Source organism: Populus alba, chromosome 16 (genome assembly GCF_005239225.2).
Source record: "Populus alba chromosome 16, ASM523922v2, whole genome shotgun sequence".
NCBI classification, from domain to species: Eukaryota; Viridiplantae; Streptophyta; class Magnoliopsida; order Malpighiales; family Salicaceae; genus Populus; species Populus alba.
Genome location: NC_133299.1, coordinates 5,662,496 through 5,682,989, shown reverse-complemented (window position 1 = coordinate 5,682,989; position 20,494 = coordinate 5,662,496). Strand labels below are relative to the sequence as shown.

Here is a 20,494-nt window from a genome sequence, read left to right as displayed (position 1 = left end):
AAATGAAAGTTATCGGATAACGGTGAAGGAGAGAGAAAGTTATATGTTGTCTACTTTCTATCAATAAAAATACCAAAATTTTGTCAAAGGGTTCCATTCGACAAGGGAGTCCTATTGAGTTTTTCAAAACCTTCATCTTCTTGGAGAATTTAGATAAGAGGTTGAAAGAGTTCTTATTTCTCCGGTTTGATTTTGTGTTTTTAGATTATTTTAGAGGATTTCTTTTTATAAATTGGTTTCTTTTAAAAGATGTTTTTCTCGTGAAAATAGATTAAAAAATATTTTTTTAGGTAAAAAAACAACTCCTTGATTTTCCAAGAAGGAATTTGGAGCAATAGGTGACATGTCATTTATCATGGTAGATGACGTGTTATATGTTGTATAGACCCAGATGCCTAGGCTTTTTTTTTAAGGCCTAGCCCGACTCTTTTTTTTTTCTGATTGTTCTTTTAATTTCATCATTAAATATTGGTTTTTTGTTGATTTTTTTCTAGTGACTATTTTTTTAATTTTATTATTCAATATTTGAAATTTGAATTCAGTTTTATAATTTGTTTTCAGTTTTTTTTTTGTAAGTTTGTCATGGTTTCAAACAAATGTCCTTGCATTTAGTTGGTGCTTAATTTTGAAAGCATTTATTTTTGTTTCCATGTAATTAAATAAAAAGTAGTTTTAGAAAACAAATTTATTAAACCTTGTGGAGTTCAATACCTGAATCATAAGTTTGACATGTTAAACTGGATTGATTAGAAATTTGGCTTTATGATTTATTTTAGTTTATTTTTTATAGAGTTATCACAGTCTGAAACAAATATCCTAACATTAAGTTGGTTTTTGATTTTGCAGGCGTCTATTTTTGTTATCATATAATTAAATAAAAAAATATTTTTTCAAAAAAACAAAGTTATTAACCCAAGTTATGGGTTCAACATTTTAACTTGGATTAATTTGAAATTGAGTTTCATAATATTTTATTTTGTTTTACTTTCTATGGGTTATTACGCTTTCAAACAAACATCTCAACATAGGATTATGCTAGATTTTACAAACAATTATTTTTATTATCATATAATCAAATAAAAAAATAATTTAAAAACAATGTTACTAAACTTAATGGAGTACATGACAAGAGTTATTGGTTTGTGGATTCAACCTTGAAACTAAGACTGATTTAATATATTACAATCTCAATTTTATTTTTTTTTATAAAAGTTATCATCATGATTTTTTTAAGCCAAAACACGTGTTTATAAGTTATTTAAGTTATTTTTTAATTTATTAAATTGACTAGGTCATATCATGATAATTTTTATACTATTTAATTTGAAGATAAAGCTAAATAAAAAGTCGATAACAACAAAGTTCAAGATTAACCTACTAACTAATTTTTTTAATAAACCATCAAAGAGTTTTTCACCATCTAAATATTCTTTTTATATTAAAAATAAATTGATATGACTTGCAGCTAGCCAGTTATCTAGTTAATGCTAATTAACTACTACAGTGTATCAACTATGAATACATGGTGTCCAACTGGCATGTCATCTAACAAGGAAAACGACAGTATAGGTAAGAACGACCTGTAGCTTCAGCTAAAGACTCATATTACAAAACAAATTGAACCAGGCCCAAAACTAAGGCTACCAATATTATCTATCACCTTCTCCCGCAACATTTTATTAAATAATAATAATATGTTCAGTCTTTTAATTTATACCGAGACTCCATGTATTATATTAAAATAGTATAATGACAAATTTATCATTCATGAAAAAATAAATCAATAAACTTGCCATTGAAAATAATATATTTTCTTTCGTACGATTTATTGATGATTATTAAATTGATTAGAAACAATACTATCTTTTCATAGTTTTATAAAATAATGAAATGAGTAAATTATTCTTTAAAAAAAAATTATTGAACTAAAATCTAGGAGTATTTTTTATTTTTATATTTTAAAGCACAGTAGAATAACTAAATTATCCTTAAAAGTTTTTTTAAAAAATTAACTGACGTTCAAGGGTTTTTTCATGTTTTCATCCTAGTTTTTTTTTATATATAATTAAGTTGATTGAGAAAAAAATTGATATTTTAATAAATATAAATATTATTTACAAAACAGTTGGCTCTTGCATTACACATTACAATGTGTGGGGTGTCCCCTGCTATTCGAGTGACATGTAAAGGGGCATCCAGTGGTCAAACAATAGCTTAGACAACATGGTTGATCAACGAACCGTGTTATCTAGGGCAATATTTGAGTCGTTTCAGTGGCCCCACATCCTTAGACAACACGGTTGATCAACAAACTTTAAGTTTGGCATCAATAGTATTTTATTTTTCTCTTTTCTTTTCTTCTTTCGCCTTCTCGATTTTAACGTCTCGCCTTTTGAATTTTCTAAAGCAGTCTTTCAATTTATTTTTTCTTTATATTTGGTCCCTATTTTTTTGATTATTGCTTATTTTATTTGAAATAATTTATAAAATTAGATTTTTTTTCAAATCCTCCTTCAATTTTTTCATTTCTTATATTTGGTTCTTATTTTTTTTATTTATTTTTTTATTTGAGATACTTTTTTAAAATTAATTTTTTCTATTTATTTCATCCTCTTTCAGTTTTTTTTATTCTTATCAGATTTGATCCATATTTTTTTATTGTTTTTTTTTACTTTGGTATTTTTTTATTTTTTTTTTTCAATTTGATCCTTCATTATTAAACTGATTGAAAATTGAGCTTTTTATTGAGCATAGATTTAGGATTTTACAGGTTACGAGTTTTGAAGATTAGCTCAGGTTTAAGATATATTTGCTCAGGTTTGCTTGTTTTTTTTTTTTAAGCTCGCATATTTTTTTAGTTTTTATCCTTCAACATTTATGTAATTAGAGATTGGGTTCCATTATTTATTTATTTTTGCTTTCTATAGGATTTTCTCTTATTTTGGAAACAACTTGAGTTATTTCGGGTCTTTTTATTTGTCATTCTTTGATAAATTTAGATTTTTTAAAAAAATTAAATTAAATTAATTGATTAAATAAAGTATGAGATTTTCACTTCAAGATATTATATTTGGTTTATTTTCTAGGTTATTGCTTTGATGATACATGCAACCTTTTTCAATGTCATTGCATAGCCTTTCACAGTAGTGTTGGAACTATGCTTAGTGAGCTTTTTCTAGTAGTATGGTGACAGATCTACAATGAGTCTTTAATGGGTTTTTCTTTCCTCTAGTCTCGAGTATGATATTGGAAGTCATTTTCGATAATTAATTATTGTCAATTTTATATTATTTGCTTTATTTATTATCAATGTATCTTTTTAATTATATTATTAAATTAAATGAATTTATTCATTTAAGTTAATAAATCGAATCTCAAATTTATTTTAGTTCTTTTAAAGACATTAGCATCGTCCGATCATCTTATTTTATATTAAAAAAAAAATCTAACTTCACGCATATAGCACAAACCACCTATCCTTCTATTCCCTCCTCAGCGTGCAAAACCGCCCGAGTTGTGGCCCGTTTATTAAGGTTTGCTCCAAGACGACAGGCTAGATTAGCTTCTTCTTTAGTGTTTACTAGTTTTTTTCCTCTAGCTTAATAGGCATGAATAATTCTCTAAACAACCACCAAGACTTGCTTAGATTTATAGGGTAAGGTGGCTATTTATGAGCTCTAAAGTTCACCATCCTGTTTGTTTGCTAGGAAGTTGATGGAAAGCCAAAAATGAAACATGAACTCTCAGTCTCGTAGATGGTATTATAATGGGGTTTTGATGAAAATTGGAAAACTTTCCTTTGTCAAAGGAAAATCAAAGTTACACAGGGGGAGGTTACAGACGTCAAGACAGATTACAACAAACAAGCTCTGGAAGTATTTCAGTAGGCAAATGGCTTCCATATAGCGTACGAATCAAATTTGATCATGTAAAGAGAAGTAATCAATGCACAGCCATTAGATGTCAATCCGGCCAATTATTGTTAACAACATGGCCATGAGTCAATAGCAGAGTTTATAGAAGTAAAAAGATTCAAAAAAGAAATTCAAATGATTTCAACAATTGTAAAATCTCATACCAACAAATGCTTCATCAGAAAGAAAAGAAAAAAAAAAAAAAGAACAAAAGTTGACCTCGTACAGAAAACCTCAAACATTATACCACTCTCCCAACTCTTTCTCTCTACATTAAAAAAGAAAAGGGGAAAAAAATCAGCCAAAATGTATATCAAATCATCTGAAAAAAACTGGAGCTAAAATTGGAATTTCTCGGCGGAAGATTATTGTCAACTGGCTTACATGGTATCAAACTTCCAATACGAAATAAGAAGGTAGGGCCCCAAACACTTACCTCACAACTTCTTAATAATATATTAGAAGATTGAAAACCTTATGCCATTACTTGCTGCAAACAAGTTGTATTCTTCCATGGCAATCTCTTTTTTATTGCAAGCAGGATCATTTTCAATCTGATTTGTTGTGACCTTCGAAGAAAAATCTCCAATGATTCCATTTTTTGAAGGCACAGGATCTGACTTACATCCTGTTGAAAGAGCGATGGGACCACCAAAATGGAACAAGGAAAATCCACTATTACCGTTGGGCAACTTGGCAGAAATATCGACTTTCCCACTTTCCCCACTGGGCGGTGCTTCTGTTGAACGTGATTTAGCTGGAACCATCCTCTCCTTGTTAGCATCAGTTAAAGTTTCCTGCATCATACGTGTCTCTGTTCGTACCTCTGAGTTCAAGCCATATTCTTTGGCAACTGGCTGATAAACTGGAACTGGACCAGGATTGAACACCGGAGTTGCCAAATGCTGCACCGGACCATATTGCATACAAAAGCGTGAGTTTCCATTCAAACCATAGCCAAGAGAACCAGCATATAGATAGTGGTTAGGCTGGGGAAAGGGCATTAATCCATTGGCTGGAGCTGCCGGCCAAGAAACTGGAGTTTGATGATGGTAGTAGCCCATTGTTGAAGGAGCTTGAAAAACTGGAAACTGTAAATTATGGTTATGCACAGGTGGAAACACAGCTTGACGCTGCAAACCCATACTAACAGTAGGTATTCCATTGTCAGGATTTTGGACAGTTGTTGTCGGTGGATTTCCCAAAATGTTCAATCTTAGACCATCTGGTTGAAGCTCAAAAGGTTTCTTGCTTCCAAACACCTCATCTCCATTTGTACTCGGTTTGTTGTCCAGCACCAGTTCATGAGAATTGGAGAAACCATTTCCACTGCATGTTGAAGTGTCTCTTTCTTCTGATTGTGGACTGGTGTCTTCTGAATCTGAAGTGGAAGACGATTCAGGATGTCCATTGTTTGAAGAAACTGTATTGCTATCTCCCTCACTAAGGCAAGATGAGCAGTTATCAGAACTCAAAGAGCTTCCAATGCTGGGATCAGAAGTCTCAGACGATGCACAGTTTTTTGCAGGACATGAACTGACTTCCTCATAAGAGGTTTCTGTTGAGTAGCAACCATTCGCTTCCACATGGCATCCACTCTGGCAGTCTTCAACTGTTGCAAGGCTGTGGTCCCTTGATTCCTTCAAGTTATTCTCATCATGATCAGTTTCAATGGAATTTCCTGTAACTTCACTGGAACACGTATCACCAGATGACTTGAAGAGTTCGCTGTCTGGTACCACGGCTTCAACCTTAGTAGATGAGCTCATGGTAACATCAGAATCTGAGCTTCTTCTAGAGTACTTCTTTTGTGATTCTACGGGCTCCCAAACTTTCTTAGAATTGTTTCCCATGCTGGATTTGATTTTGATTCTTCCACAACCTTCCCGCATGTAATTTACTGGACTATATTTGTTACCACGATAGAACTGCTTGGGCATATCCATCACTGCTTCTGACTTGCCAACAGATTTGCTCTCTTGATCTGATCTTAATGATGAAACATGTGGTTCAACCTTTACCCTGCATTCAATGTTCTGGTGACAGCTGCAAGAATGGAAGTCATATCTGTCATTCGTCCTGTTGTGGGAACAATGGAAGTTCTCGTTGAACTTAAGGCCACAATTTCGACCATTGGACTTTGGACCATTAATCCTTGACAACCTATTCAATCCATTAACAAGCCTAGAAGGAGTCTCAAAATTATCACTGTGGTGTCTTAACTCAGATCTATTAACCATGGCCCCACTTTCTGAAATAACTGCAAATCGACGTCTATCAGGCCACTTCAAAGATGAATCAAGTTGAACTTCTTTCCGAAATTTCAACCGTCGGCGCGAATATTTTGATTGTTCGGTCAAAAAAGAGCCGGTCCCTTCTTTCAAATTTGCAACCTCCCCATCAGGACTATCGTAGGAATCATTTTCCATTATAGAAGTCTCACATTCATATGAAAACTGTTGATCTTGAATGTCAGGAGATCCAGGCCTTGACAGAGAAATATCGCCTGTTTCACTTACTGAATCCCTACAGCATATAGCATTGTTCAGTTCTTCATCAACACTTGGTGTTGTTTCATGCTTTGAAACATCAGGAAATATGGAAATATCATTTGATTCAGGACACTTCTTTTCTTTATCCCTTTCTTTTCCTTTCAACCTCTCCTTCCTTCGAATCTTTTTCTCTCTTTCTTTTGTTCTTCTTCTCTCCTTGCGCTCTTCTTCTTCACGTTTTTCTGCTTCCTCTTCTTCAAGAAGCTTCATCTGCAGTGAAAATTTATATTATCAGAGATGCATCTCCTAAAAAAAGATGATATGTCCCAATTTTGATACTCAAATGAAAAATCACAAGTATTAGGACCTGCTTTTCTAATGTAATAATTTCTTTGCAAGCAACATGAACCCGATCTTCCAGTAGTTTTAGTGAAAGACAAACAAAGATGCTATGTGCATTTTGGCGAGCAGTTCCTTCTCTGAAAGCCTTCTCAACCTGAAACAATGCATTGAGTTTTAGAATCTCTGAAACTGAAATACAGACACAATTGCTTCACATTCACATAGCAGCAGAATCCAAAACATGGTACTAGTTCATCCTCAGGTTCTGACCAGAAGGTGGGAATGTGTGTTCAGATGTTGAGTTTCTCTAACAGCCAGTAAATTTCATTGTTTTAGGTGGACAGAAGGCACATTCGTATTTTATGACCAGTTGACAAAGGTAATCCTGAAAAATCTCTTTTTAAATACCAGCTAATAAATAACTAAGAAAATTTAGAGAGAAAATATAAAAGATACTTTTGGGCAGTGCCAAATGGTCCTGTTACATTCTAAAACATAAAGGTTAACTTAGAAAAGAAATGTTTAAACAATATTCATTAGTATCACTGTACACTATTTGAATTCCTTGATTTGGTCCATTAGATGCCACACAGGGCTTCCCAGAGGTGGTTAACCATAATCTAATTTAAGTTATAAGGAGACATTTAACCACACAGGAGACCTTAGAAATTTCCATAGGCCTGCTCTGTCAGTATAAGAGAGATGTGGTGCCCCTAGAAGGATCATCTGTTCTATAAATCTGTCAGGTTTCTACTTCTAAATCTTTTGTTTATCAACTTGAAAAAATATCTCAACCTCTCCTTTAGATTTACTGTACTTACAGCCCTCGTATTCATTTATAATTCACTCAAGTTTCATCACATCTAACATAATGAGCAAGTCTACAAGGTCCAGGCTCAATACTAATTTTATAGCATTGGAGATCAACTTCAAGTCCAGTGACCCAGTAATAATAACCAATCCCTTCACCTATATATACATATATTTAGAAATTCTCCTTCCCAACACACTTTTAATACACCCCTTGTACAACCTTCCACATTTGCCCCCTACAATGATCGCATGGGAAAAGATAGTGCCAAACAAATTATCATTTTCTAAACTACTATGAGAAAGAACAGCAAGCATATTGCAAGTCTGTAAACATGCCTGTTCCTTAAAAATAACAGTTGCAGCATCTAGAAGAAATTCTCGAGCAAGTTCAGGGCTCTTCGCATGCTTTTGGGGACGGGAGCATTCTCCATCAAGTTCATTTCCGTCCTTATCCATAGAATCATCATCCTATAAGTGTACAAAAAATAACAGAAATTTAAGTATAATCCAGAAGGAAATTTATAAAAAATTTAACTCAACTCTGGAGATCCTGGTGGGAAAAGCTGGACTACCTCTTCTTCCTCTGCCTCTTCAGCATGCTCAAAAAACCTTCTGATATTTTCCCCCCTGGTAATTGTAACAAAACCATCACCTACTACGAGCCTGCAATGAACACATTGTTGACCCTTTAGGGCATGAGCTTTTACAGAAAGCTCGGTGCAGCGGCCATCAAATTTCCAAGCCCTCAGAGTGATAAAACATGCAGACAAACCACCAAGATCTAGACCAGTGACTTGAACACTTCCATTCATGCCTACATTTTCAAATTCTAGAATATCAGATTTTCCTTCTCCTGTTCCAACTGCCCATTCAAAGTGATGGTATGATACAACAGTATCAGAAAAGGTTTGGCGCCAATCAGCTTGGACAGAATCATCAGACACCTGAGGAAATAGAAAAGATCATTTGTCATACCAGTCACATCCCTAGTGAATTTCCAAAATTTGTTCTGCAAATCTGTTTCTTTTGAATCTTAGATCATTAACCACAAAATCGCACTGAAGAGAAAAATGCACCTCATATTGGAAGGCAGTGTCTGCAACGCAAAACCAACTCGTGCAGCGAGGTTCTCGTCGCATGCGCTTCAGCTCCTTCAGCTCCTTAAATTCACGAATAACATTCCTTCTACAATCTCTACAAAATCTCTTGCTGTCAAACCTGGGGGATGGAGACATATTTGTTTAGAAAAATTGAACAAGTCAACACAATAGCCTTGCATGAAAACATGCAGAATGAGAAATGCAATCTCATGGGCAAGGAGAAAGAAGCTAGAGCTAGATACACGAGGAATAGTCACAACAAATGTAAGTAAAAAATAAGAAAGAGAAAAAAAACAAAGGATCCACGCCAGTTGAAGAGAAAAGTTAAGTTTTAGGATCTAGTTAATTAAAACAATTAGAGCGATAAGTTGTGCGGCATTTCAGCAGAGAAGCACACAAACTATCAAGAAAACCACAAAGTTGTAGAGAAAAGAAAGAACAAAGAATCAATGATGAAGGACACTTAAACAAATCAATTTTAGCTTCAATCATTTAATTCTTGTTGAACAATTTCAAAAGATTCTCCAAGAGATATCTTAAACAAGTGTTGCCAAGTGAATGACAAAGTTTCTCAATTCTAATAGACCAAACTGAGTTTTTGATAGGTAAGAGTAAAATCTGAGGTTTTTTTTTTTTCAAAGTGAACCCACCCATTTGCGTCATTGCTAATTCTAAGGATATCTTCAATCACTCATAAACCATGGGCATTAGTGAAGTTTGATGGCTTACAACCAAAGACCTCTGATTCTTAGGACAACAACATAGGCTACTGTAGATATTGCAGGTGCTTTTTCAGAGGAAAAACATATGAGAAAGAAATTACAAGCATAATGAGGCCAATATGTCCTGTGTATTCAACTGAGAAAATGCAAACATATCTTTCTTTGAAAGATAAAGAGGAACTTCCTCATCAATGAAGTCCATGTCATAAAACCAATCCAATTAATCACAAAAATGAGTTGTAAAGTTTATTTTTAGCCCATTTCAGATAAAAAGAAGGGCGGGCTACTCTTAAGTCCATCCCACAGCCACTATGCCATGTCTTTGACAGCTATCTAGGGTTAACTGTCATCTTTAGTTCCCTTTAGGGTGCTGTACATTTACCAATCATTCAGCCTTGTAGAACTACACTTCTTAATGCTTTAATGCTGCAAAAAGAGCAACCATAAATTCATGGTTCAAAATTCTTATTCTCTGATGCCAAGCTCAACAGAAAGTTCTACTTAGGAAAAATCTACACTTTCAAACTAGCAGTCAAGATATCTACAAGCCAGTACACTTTGTGAAATCTACAAGGCTCTCAAAGATAGTTGAATAACAAATTTGGCAATAGCTACAGAGTCCCCGAAACAACAATGGATGGAGAAACTAACTAAAAGAGAGCATATTCAGTTAAAATGAATTCAGAAAATGGACCATTTCATCAACAGATACTTCCAAGTTCCCCATGATGAAGTTTTGAATAATTTCTTATTCTGGCAAAATTCATCACTTCCTTAGATGTTAACCACATCTTTTTCATCAAACTGAATGTACAATAACTCTGAGACAAAAACTATCAGTCACGGCAAATGACTCCCCTCTATTCAGTTCAATATGAAACAGGTAAATGATCACTTCCTATCTGAATTGCCATCCAGATATTTTTGCTTGTTATTCCATCAGAGAGCCTACTAGCATGGGAAGATAAAAGCTCTAACTTTGCAAAACTTATAAACTGGAAGGCATCTGTGATTCTTACAAACACAGTGCACTCTTGGGAGATTCTAGACTATTCAAAGGCACAGTAGTTGAATAAAATTTTCTTTCTTTCAAATTAGCTTTTGTTCTGTTCTTTGGCAGTTTCACCAACATGATCACCTCTGATCTCAGCTGTTATCTAAAAGCTCCAACCACAAGAAAAGCAGAGCTGCCAAACTACCTTTCAGTTCTCATAGTCTTCCACTGATTTCTAAATCAATGATGTATATAAAGAATAAGCAAATCGCAAACACACCTGCACATGAGCCTCTCTATGAAATCCTCTTCCTTCATCCTTAAAAGAGACAGCCGAGTCTCTTCTCCAAGTGCTGACCAGAAATCCACTAGTGTATCACAAGAAAGCCTGGCAGTATGCAGTGCACATGTCTCTCTTGTTCCATGTCCTCTACCATAACTTGCCATTCCTTGGCTAATCCAACCCCGACCTCCCCCACCACAGGCATCAGGATAGAGCAATTCCCTTTCCCGCTCCCTTGCTCGTGCACTGTCAAAGACCTGATTTAAGGAAAGAGTTCAGCCACTTAACTAGAAAAGGACAATGGAATTGCAAAATAAAAAATAGCACTCACATTTTGGAGTCCCTTCAGAGACTTTGAAAACAAGTAGCATGTCAGAAGTGTCAATGATCCATCACGTGTCGTCGTGAGACCACCCCAAGGATGGACAGATGGATCTTGAGTTTCTTCTTGGCACCCATTAGGTACATGTGATTCACAATCATTTAGATTTTTCAAGGCTTCCAGTCTGTTGCAAGGAATGTGCCCCCCTCCCCCTTCCTGCTGTAAAGACTTAACATACATGACAATCTGCATAAAACCTTCGAGCAATAGCCCATTGCATCTAGAACAGTACATGTTCTTACGAGCTTGCTCAAACAGGGTTTGCTTGTCTATCCTCAGTAGCTTCTGTCGAGCTTGTGGTGGCAGCTCACTCCAGAACTATGTCACAAGTACATGAAACTTCATCAATAACTAATCACAACTTGCAGCCTGAAAGGCAACATTTAAACAAAACCTAAAATATTCCAACACAAACTTAAAATTATCAAAAGAAACTTGTTAGTCCTATATAACAAAATGCAATCTCTATTTTAGAAATGCCATTGTCATCGTCGTTAGCATTGCCTCAACTCGAAATCAATTCTCACTAGTATAAGCAATCGTAAGTGACATAAAATTTCTCTCTCTCTTTTAGAAATAAAAACACAGAACTCCATAAGTTAATTCATGTACAAGGAGCTAAAATGGATCTAAAAAAGATGAAAACCCGATGAAAAAAATAAATACAAAATCCCACATCAAAAACTAATAAAACAAAGCTCACTGAATGATTTAAACATCAAGATCCAATCAGAAACCAAATTAAAACTCAAAATTAGGTAAAAACAGTGATCAAATTCAATCCCAGATACAAAAACATACACTCTAATACATCAATCAAAATTAAATTAAAAAAGAAAGAAGAACAATCCAGTACCTTCTGGAGCTGGTTGAAGCTAACATCATCACGATGTTTAGACCAGAACCCATTAGCAGAAATTGAGTAAGAACCCCCAGATGATGTTGCATTACTAAATTGCTCATTTCTCTGTGCTAATCCTGGCATCCTATATTATACTTGTTATGTAATTAATTTTATTGAATTCAATAACAAGATTCTTATAATTAATTCTGTACTCCCATCCTCATCTTAGATTTATCATCATCACCACCACAATCAATCCTTCCATCTCTACCCCTCATTATTTTTATTTTTTCTATAATACAAATCATGAGAAAAAGGGATCCAAAACCCAAATCGATTCAATAATTCAATAAAAACAGGAAATAATAAACAAGAAAATCAAAACCCAAAAAAATAGAAAGAATAGAAATCAAGATCGTAGATAAAGGATTCGATTGAATTGGACCAAAAGAAGGGCAAGGAAGAGAGAAGGGTTTAATATATATGAGGAAGAGAGGATGCCGAGATTTGGTTGTTGTTGTTTTTATAATATACTATTTAAGGAGAGAAATGGAAGGGAAGCAAGGGGAGAAGATATGAGAGAACAAAGAAAGAGATTATTTTGGTAATGCACAAAAATAAATTATTTATTTTTATTAATTTAAAACAAAAAAAAATTTAATTTTTTTTAAATGAACTTTTAAAACGCAATGCGAAATAGGAATCACACTATTAATTTCTTCTTCTTCTTTATAGGGTTTTAAATTTTTTTATAAGAAATAAAAATGTTTTTCTTTTTGTGTTGATACTTTTTTTTCTTTGTTATTTTAATATAGTAACATTTTCTTAAAAATAAAAAAAAAAAACTCACAAACGTGTCCATATATAAGAGTTTAGTTTTCATGAGAAGTGTCGCATACCCGTCTGTTTGACAATTCGTGCAATAAATAATGATGCTAGATGTTATGTTTAATTAGTAATGTGGAATATAAAAGAAATTAATAGAGATATCAAATAAATTATGATAATTTTATGTTGAATTTCTATCTAAAAGATACTAAAGAATATATATATATATATATATATTTTGTTTCACTCTTTCTTGACTCAAACAACAATAAACACAATTAAAAAAGATTATTTAGAGTGATTTTTTTTTATTAATGTTGATGTCCGTCAGCTTACATATACCTCAACTATTCCTACAGACTCTAAAATTAATAACTGTGTAAACTTTCAGTAATTCTGAGATTTGTGGGACTCAAACTGATAATTTATAAAAAACAAACTTAAAATTTAATCCAATTAAGCTGCAAACTCTCATAATTTTGTTTAGAATGATTTGGGTTGGATATTTTTTTAAAGTATTTTTTATTTATAAATATATTAAAATAATAATTTATTTTATTTTAAAATTTCATTTTTAATATAAATATATCAAAACCATAAAAAAATTAAAATTAAAACATTACTTAACCTAAAAAACAAACTATAAAGTCACGTTTCAAAATCAAATTGAATGTTTAAGTTGAAAATTTTAACCGGACACAAACTGGTAATTAGTAAATTTATAATATACAGCTCATGCAGTTATTAGGTGGTCAACATGGTGTCTCTATAACACATATGAGCGTTTTTTTTTTTTTTTTTGTGTTATGATTTATTTTTCAAGTGCTTTTTAATTATTTTTTATTTTAAATATATTAAAATAATATTTTTATAAAATATAATTTTAATGAGCTGAAACAAAATTAAAAATATATTTTAATTCAAAAATAACTTACACCAAAGTATCCAAATGCACCTTTAGTTAAAAACATATAAAGAAAAATATTGGTTGATTGTATTTTTTTTCAGCGTTTTAAAAGTGTTTTTGAAAAAAAAATTAATTTTTTTTTTGCTTTCAATTAATATTTTTTTATATTTTTATATCATTTTGATGCGCTGATATTAAAAATAATTTTTTTAAAATAAAAAAAATATTTTAATATATTTCTAAATAAAAATATTTTAAAAAACAATCACAACCACACTATAATAAAATAAAATTAAAAGATTCTTGTGGCTGTGTTCAAGTTAGCTTGGGACAAATTAAAGGATTTAGATCAACTTAAATTAACTTAAAATGTAGATGTCCTTTGAAAGTTTTATTCCCTAACTCAATTGTTAGGGAAATTAGTTATGCACATATAAATTTGTAAAGTACTATGGATAAATTTCTAGAAATTAGAATGGTCTTGAGCATGAAAAAGAAAATTCAATGCATTTAATTACTTCCATATTATATATGTGTATATATAGATTATTCTCACCGATTCAGGTGTTCAGAAAAATAATTTTTCATCTAAATCAAATAAAAATCTTGACCCTAATTTTAAAATAACAGAGGGATTTTAAGTTAGATTTGAACTAATCCATTTTAATTTCAAACTCTCATATATAAGATAAGTGACTCTTGATCCATTTTAAAATAACCTAAGGATTTTAAGTTAGTTTTGAAAAGCCATTTCATGTTCAATTTTTTTAAAAAAAAAACAATCAATTTTTACATAAAAAATAATAAATTTTTTTTAAAGAAAATAATCAAGCATAACAAAAATAATCAATCTCAAACCTCTTTACTATTTTTTTTAAAAATATATCTTGTTGGGTAGACGTGGCACCAACTTTTTTTTTTTAAATGGAAGAAAAGGTTTTTTAGCACATAACACCAACCCCTTCAATTCAGTTAAAGAAGGGTAAAATACCCACCCAAGATAATCATATAGCTACAAAATTTAGTATATGAAATAAATACAAACAATTATACAATTTACCAAACATGGTTTTCACTGTTTTGTAACATAAAAATAAATTAAATTAATAAATAACACCTGTCCAAAAAATGAGAGAATAAGGAGAAGATATTCCCGTTTCTTCTTAGGTCTTGCCACGTAAGAAAAGTATTTTTTTTTTACCAGAGTTTGTAACTTCAGTTCACGGTTAAAACAAAGATTTGCTAGAATTCAAAATTAAAATTGATTTTTTTTTTTTTTTTAATATATTGATGTTAAAAATAAACTTGTATAAATATATATATATATATATATATATTATTTTAATATATTTTTAAACTAAAAGTATTTGAAAAGTAATTGCTTGAAAAGGGGGAAATTTTGATTCATGAACTAAAACGGTGACGACAGAATGTTTTGGTTTTTAAAGAGAAAAAAGTAAATGACGACAATGTCCTCGACCGTAAGAGGTTAGTGTACACTGTACAGTGTAACTTGCCAAATGCCAGAAACGGTGGGTGGCACGATTCCTTCCTTTTACACGGAGGAGGGGGGGGGGGGGCCTTAAGCTCATTAGACTACGTGTCGTACGTAGGTATTGGGAGCACGTTTTCGCTATTTTGTGCTTTTCGGCTGCTACCAGCTTGGAGTCTTTACAGGAGAACTTGAGCTGAACGAAATAATTGGTCGTGTACAATAATCATACAATTACACGTGTCAAAAATTGTATGACAGCTATGAATTTAAATAAGATCTATACCTATGAATTGTTTTTTATAGAAATCATTTTTCCCTTTCAAAAATTAAATAGCTAATTTTTTATTGGCATTTAAAATTAAGATATATGTAAAAAAGAAATTATTGGCAATAGTGTTGCCGTGCTTGCTTCCTATCTCTTGGTTAGATGGGGAGTGAGGTGTTGTCATTTTGTTGAAATATAGAAACCCTCTATTGGTTGGATTTTCTAGCCTCCTGGAGGGCCCTACCACCAGGTAATAAAAGTCTTGCTGAGGCCACCTGACCTGCTAGTTAAGAATAAAGACAGTACAAGAGTTCAAATCTAGGAATGAGAGCATCAAGATTTTTATGATTTTTTTTAGTATTGGCATAAAAGATATATGTTTAATTGAATTTTCGAAATAGATCTGCGAATAGGTTTTTTTTTTTTAGTTGACTTGCTTTTCAAAAAAAATTTATTTTAAAAATTTTAAATTAAAGTTTTTATATTTTTCTATAATTTTGATGTTTTAATATAAAAAATTAAAAAAAATTATTTTAATATATTTTTAATTTGAAAATATTATATGTTGGCCCTATCTTCTTTTTTTTTTTGTAATATTAACGGGAACTGTTATCATGACTCTTGTTTTTGTTTTTATGTTTTAAAATTGTATGATTTGTTTTAAAGTTTGTTTAGTTATATGTTTCAAAAATATTTTTTTTAAATTATATATTTTAATTTTTTAATTTACTTTAAATTAATTGTTTGTGACTTTGTGTCTGTTTTTATATCTTTTTAATGTGCTATTGTTAAAATTAAAATTTTTAAAATAAAAATTATTATTTTAATATATTTCAATTAAAAAATATTTTTAAAAATAATCATCCTCATATTTTTAAATAAAAAAATTAGAGTTATTATCTGCAGAACAATCCATTTAAGTGATGTTTGAGACGTGAAGAAAATAATTGTTATCTGATTTATTTTAGATTAATCCTTCGATTCACTGATATATTTCCTCTTCCTTCAATAATTGATGAAGAATTGAATACGTTTGATTTATCTCTAATATTAATTGATTTATCATGTATTTATTCTTTCTTTTTTTTATTATTTGAATTCAAGCTACAATTCAAATGAACGGATGATAGACTTTGGCTGACACGAGTTTTATATTGTACAAGGACGAACGGATGATAGACTTTGGCTACAATTCAAATTAATTTTTTTTTGCTTTAATTTTTTATATATTTTTTTAGATTATTTTAATATATTAATATGAAAAATAATTATTTAAAACATAATAATAATATATTCTATAGTTTTTATTAACGTGAATCTTCCGATAAATTTCCCTAAACCTCAACAAATCTCATAATAAAAAAAAATCTTAAAATAAAAAATATTTTAAAACATATCATCCAATATCATATCAATTATGTCAATGACGCCATTATTAACAAGAATCTAACCATCAAATCAAAGATAATGTGGCATGATGTCAGTGATGAAGATGATCTTTCCACTCGTATAAATATCAACATGACACCATTTGTGAAAACCAAAAAAAAAAGAAACTTTCCAACTCGTAGAAATCTCTTTCTTGAAACTTCTCCTCCTTCACATCATTCAACCAGTGCTTAATAATGACATACATGTACTTGCTCGATCCCAGTAACAATGGAGACAACTCCAATTTTCTCAGAGTTTAAGGACGACAATAATCCTTAAATCCCTCGGAGTTTTGATAATAACCTGCAGTTATTTTAGTATTCCTGCTATTCCAAATATATATTAATAATATTTTTTAGTTTTTAAAAATTATTTTTAATATTAATACATCAAAATAATTTAAAAACACTCAAAACATATTAAAAAATAAAATAAAATTTAAATTTTTTTAAAAACACTTTTGAAACACATAAATAAACCGTCATTTTCTTTTTTGAAATTACTTTTATAATAATAATTTTTTTAAAAAATAATTTTAAAAAAATATATATTAAAATAGTATTTTTATTATTTTAAAAAATTATTTTTGATGTTAAAATATTAAAATAATCGGAAAATATTAAAAAATTAATTTAAAATAAAAATAATAACTTTTTTAAAAAATATTTTTAAATTAGAAAAATAATCGTCCTCCACTTGCCTCGTAGCCACCCAGACGACGCGTGACCTGTAACAAGCTTTCAAGGTCCTGTAGGATAGCAGCGTGATGGTTAAACAACAAGCTCCATACATTCAATCACGTATATTTATATTTATGATTTTACTATTCTTACTATTGTAAAATAAAATTTTATTTTAATGGGCATGGAATGTTTTTCTATTCTAATTATATTTATTTTTACACGTATCTTTTATTTGTTTTAGACTATAAACTGTAGGTTTTATATTTTATCCCAAAAGATTTTATCCAAAAAAAAAAACAACCAAACCCTGGAAATCTAAGTAATGTAAGAACAAGGCTCCCAAATTGGATAATTAATTAATTAATTGATCATAATAATTTCATGTATTTTATCTAGCTAGTATGGCTATTATCTTATACTTTATACTTAGTAGGCTAATATAGCTTATGACTAATATCTGCAAAATATTTTTTTTTGTGAAAATAAGAATTTTTTGATATTTGTATATATATTTTTTTAGAAAAAAAATACAATAATATTATAGAAAGAGATGCTTTAAATATATATATGCAGCGGATAATAAATATTGTAAACCTCTATCTTAAAGTACTCATGTTGTATTTATAACTCATGAAATTTATTTTATCGTGGAGAAAAGGGATTGAAGTGTAATTTTATCTTTTTGATATTTTGAGTTATATTGTAAAGTGTATTCCACTCATTTAATCAAACTAAAAGCATGAGACATTATAGACTTGCACCCAACAATATTGATGGAGTATAAACTTATTTAATTAAGTTTATTTGTTGAAAAATAATTTCTCTAATATTTTATATAAAAACTATAGAATTGATGGTGTTAGACCCAATCATCTCTTGGATTTGGTGCATTGCCAAACTCAATTATGATTTTTACTTCTTGATTCTAAATTTTATTTTTGTTATATTTCAATATTTGGATGTTAAAGCATTAGAGAGAATGTTACCAACAAAATAAAACAAGATAAAAATGATTTGGCCCACTACATTTTGAAAAAAAAAAAATTATATATATTAATAGGTTTATTTTAGAGAAGTGAGTTCAATAGAAGTAATTTTGATATGTAAACATGCCAAAAAAAAAATTAGGATCGTGAATTTTTTTTATTTATTTCATTTTGATATCTTAACTAATTAGATGGTGTTTTAGGATTTAAAATATGTTTATTGAGATTTTTAAATGAAAAAATTGAAATTTTAAATTTTAAAATTGAAAAAAACTCAAAGACTAATTATTCAATCAATAAAAGTGACTAGAAAATATACCACTAGACAACACGTCATGAGTCCGTCAATGAGGGTTTTTTTTTAATATATTTTATTTGTAACATGGCGCAGCGTGGGGTACGTTGACAGGTTAATTCTAAATTTTAAACGCTACTTAAATTGTGTGTGTGTGGTGTGGGTTTGCGCATCAATATCAACTGTACATAATAAATCATATCATTGTCAAATACTCGAATGGATGATTTTTAAGGTATTATTTGTATTTATAATAATATTGTTTTTTAAAGTATTTTTTATTTAAAAACATATATAAAAATAATATATATTTTTTATTTTTTAAAATCATTTTTGACACCAATAAATAAAAAAAATCTAATAACACAAATTTTTTTAAATTTAAAGTGCAGGATTTAAGATATCTCAAGTAAATACAATTTGTTTTCCTGTTGGGCTAGCGCTCCACATTTGAATTCATAATCTATGTACTGTGATTGGTAGAAAAAAGAGGTCCAACCAACCTCTTCGAGTCCTAGAGCAATGAAAAGTTAAGCTCGAGATGATTAAATATTAAATAAATAAAATAAAATTTATCCACAAGAAAGCGTTTGTAGTCCAACGGTTAGGATAATTGCCTTCCAAGCAATAGACCCGGGTTCGACTCCCGGCAGACGCATTTTTTCTGCAGCCTTCTAATTTTTTTGAAAACCTTAATTTGTAGCCTACGTGACGCCTTTTCTTTCAAGAAAAGAAGAAGAAGAAGAAGAATTGTCGTGCTTCTAGTTCCTATTAAAAAAAACTGATCCAGCTATCCTCACCGATATTCAATAATAAAGTTGACCCTATCTGGGCCATACATAACACCCATCACACTCGTCCATAAGTTTGCACCACAGGAGGATAAATTCGTCGCCGTTACACGCTAACGATCTCCGATCAAACATTTCACAGCTTAATTACGGTGAAAATAACCTTCAAATTACGTACGATGACTAGCTTCAGGACAAAGGAAGGTTAGATTAGGCTGAACAGGAATTATTTCCCTCTTGCTGCAGTTCAAGATCTGCACATGGAAAGCTGTCTTGAACACCCAACATAGTGAAATTCGTTTTGTTGAAATCATAAAATGAAGTGCAGATCAAGCTAGCTTGTCCTCTTTCCTTTTCATTTAGCTCAGCCTAGCAACATGCAATTCTGAGCATCACCAAGCATAACGCCGTCAATCAAGCCTACAGTCCCGAGTCCACTCCTCTTGGAGGCAATATTACCACTATCTATTTCAATCCCTGTAATGCAAACATATCACATGCTCTAGTAACTCACAAAATCATTATTTTTTAATGTACCTTTTATTTTAAAATAATATATTTTAAACAAAAAAATTCAAAATTTTAAAAAAGACAATTTCAAACATGTTCTTTTGAAGTGGTCACCACCAACAAGAACAAACCAAAAAAAAAACAGCCATTTCAAGTTCATGGCAACAAGGTACTACAATTACAACCATCAGAGGGGGGATTATGTACTGGAAAAAGGAGGGCATGGCCTTCCATGGCAGAAATGAACCTCCTAATAAGAACATAACTTTTTCCTGTGTTGGGTGTTCAAGACAGCTTTTCCTGCAATGCCTGCATCTTAAGCATGCAACGACACCAGCACCTTTATTTTCTTGCACGAAACCTGGGACTTCTCAAATTCACAGCTAATTGATGTGTTATTCTCTCAATAAATCCATG

General features: G+C 31.0%; 1 protein-coding gene and 1 non-coding gene across 2 annotated transcripts; one reads left to right on the top strand and one right to left on the bottom strand.

The window, feature by feature from the left end:
- Window positions 1-4,031: 4,031 nt before the first annotated feature.
- On the bottom strand, window positions 4,032-12,466 carry LOC118050211 (uncharacterized). Its single transcript, XM_035060475.2, has 8 exons — window positions 11,899-12,466; window positions 10,992-11,360; window positions 10,658-10,917; window positions 8,638-8,779; window positions 8,134-8,505; window positions 7,898-8,029; window positions 6,774-6,902; window positions 4,032-6,676 (listed from the first exon to the last, which is right to left on the bottom strand). Exons 1-8 carry the CDS (start codon window positions 12,025-12,027, stop codon window positions 4,373-4,375), a joined length of 3,837 nt encoding a protein of 1,278 aa, XP_034916366.1. The 5' UTR covers window positions 12,028-12,466; the 3' UTR covers window positions 4,032-4,372.
- Window positions 12,467-19,362: 6,896 nt separating this feature from the next.
- Window positions 19,363-19,434, top strand: TRNAG-UCC (transfer RNA glycine (anticodon UCC)). The gene has a single exon. It is a non-coding gene; the product is annotated as a tRNA-Gly (tRNA).
- Window positions 19,435-20,494: the final 1,060 nt, after the last annotated feature.

Coding starts and splice junctions, on each gene's coding strand:
- LOC118050211 (XM_035060475.2), bottom strand. CDS start 12,027: ATGCCAGGATTAGCACAGAGAAATGAGCAATTTAGTAATGCAACATCA. Junction 8,030..8,133: donor AAGAGGCAGAGGAAGAAGAG/GTAGTCCAGCTT, acceptor GTACACTTATAG/GATGATGATTCTATGGATAA. Junction 6,903..7,897: donor CTGTTATTTTTAAGGAACAG/GCATGTTTACAG, acceptor GCATTGTTTCAG/GTTGAGAAGGCTTTCAGAGA.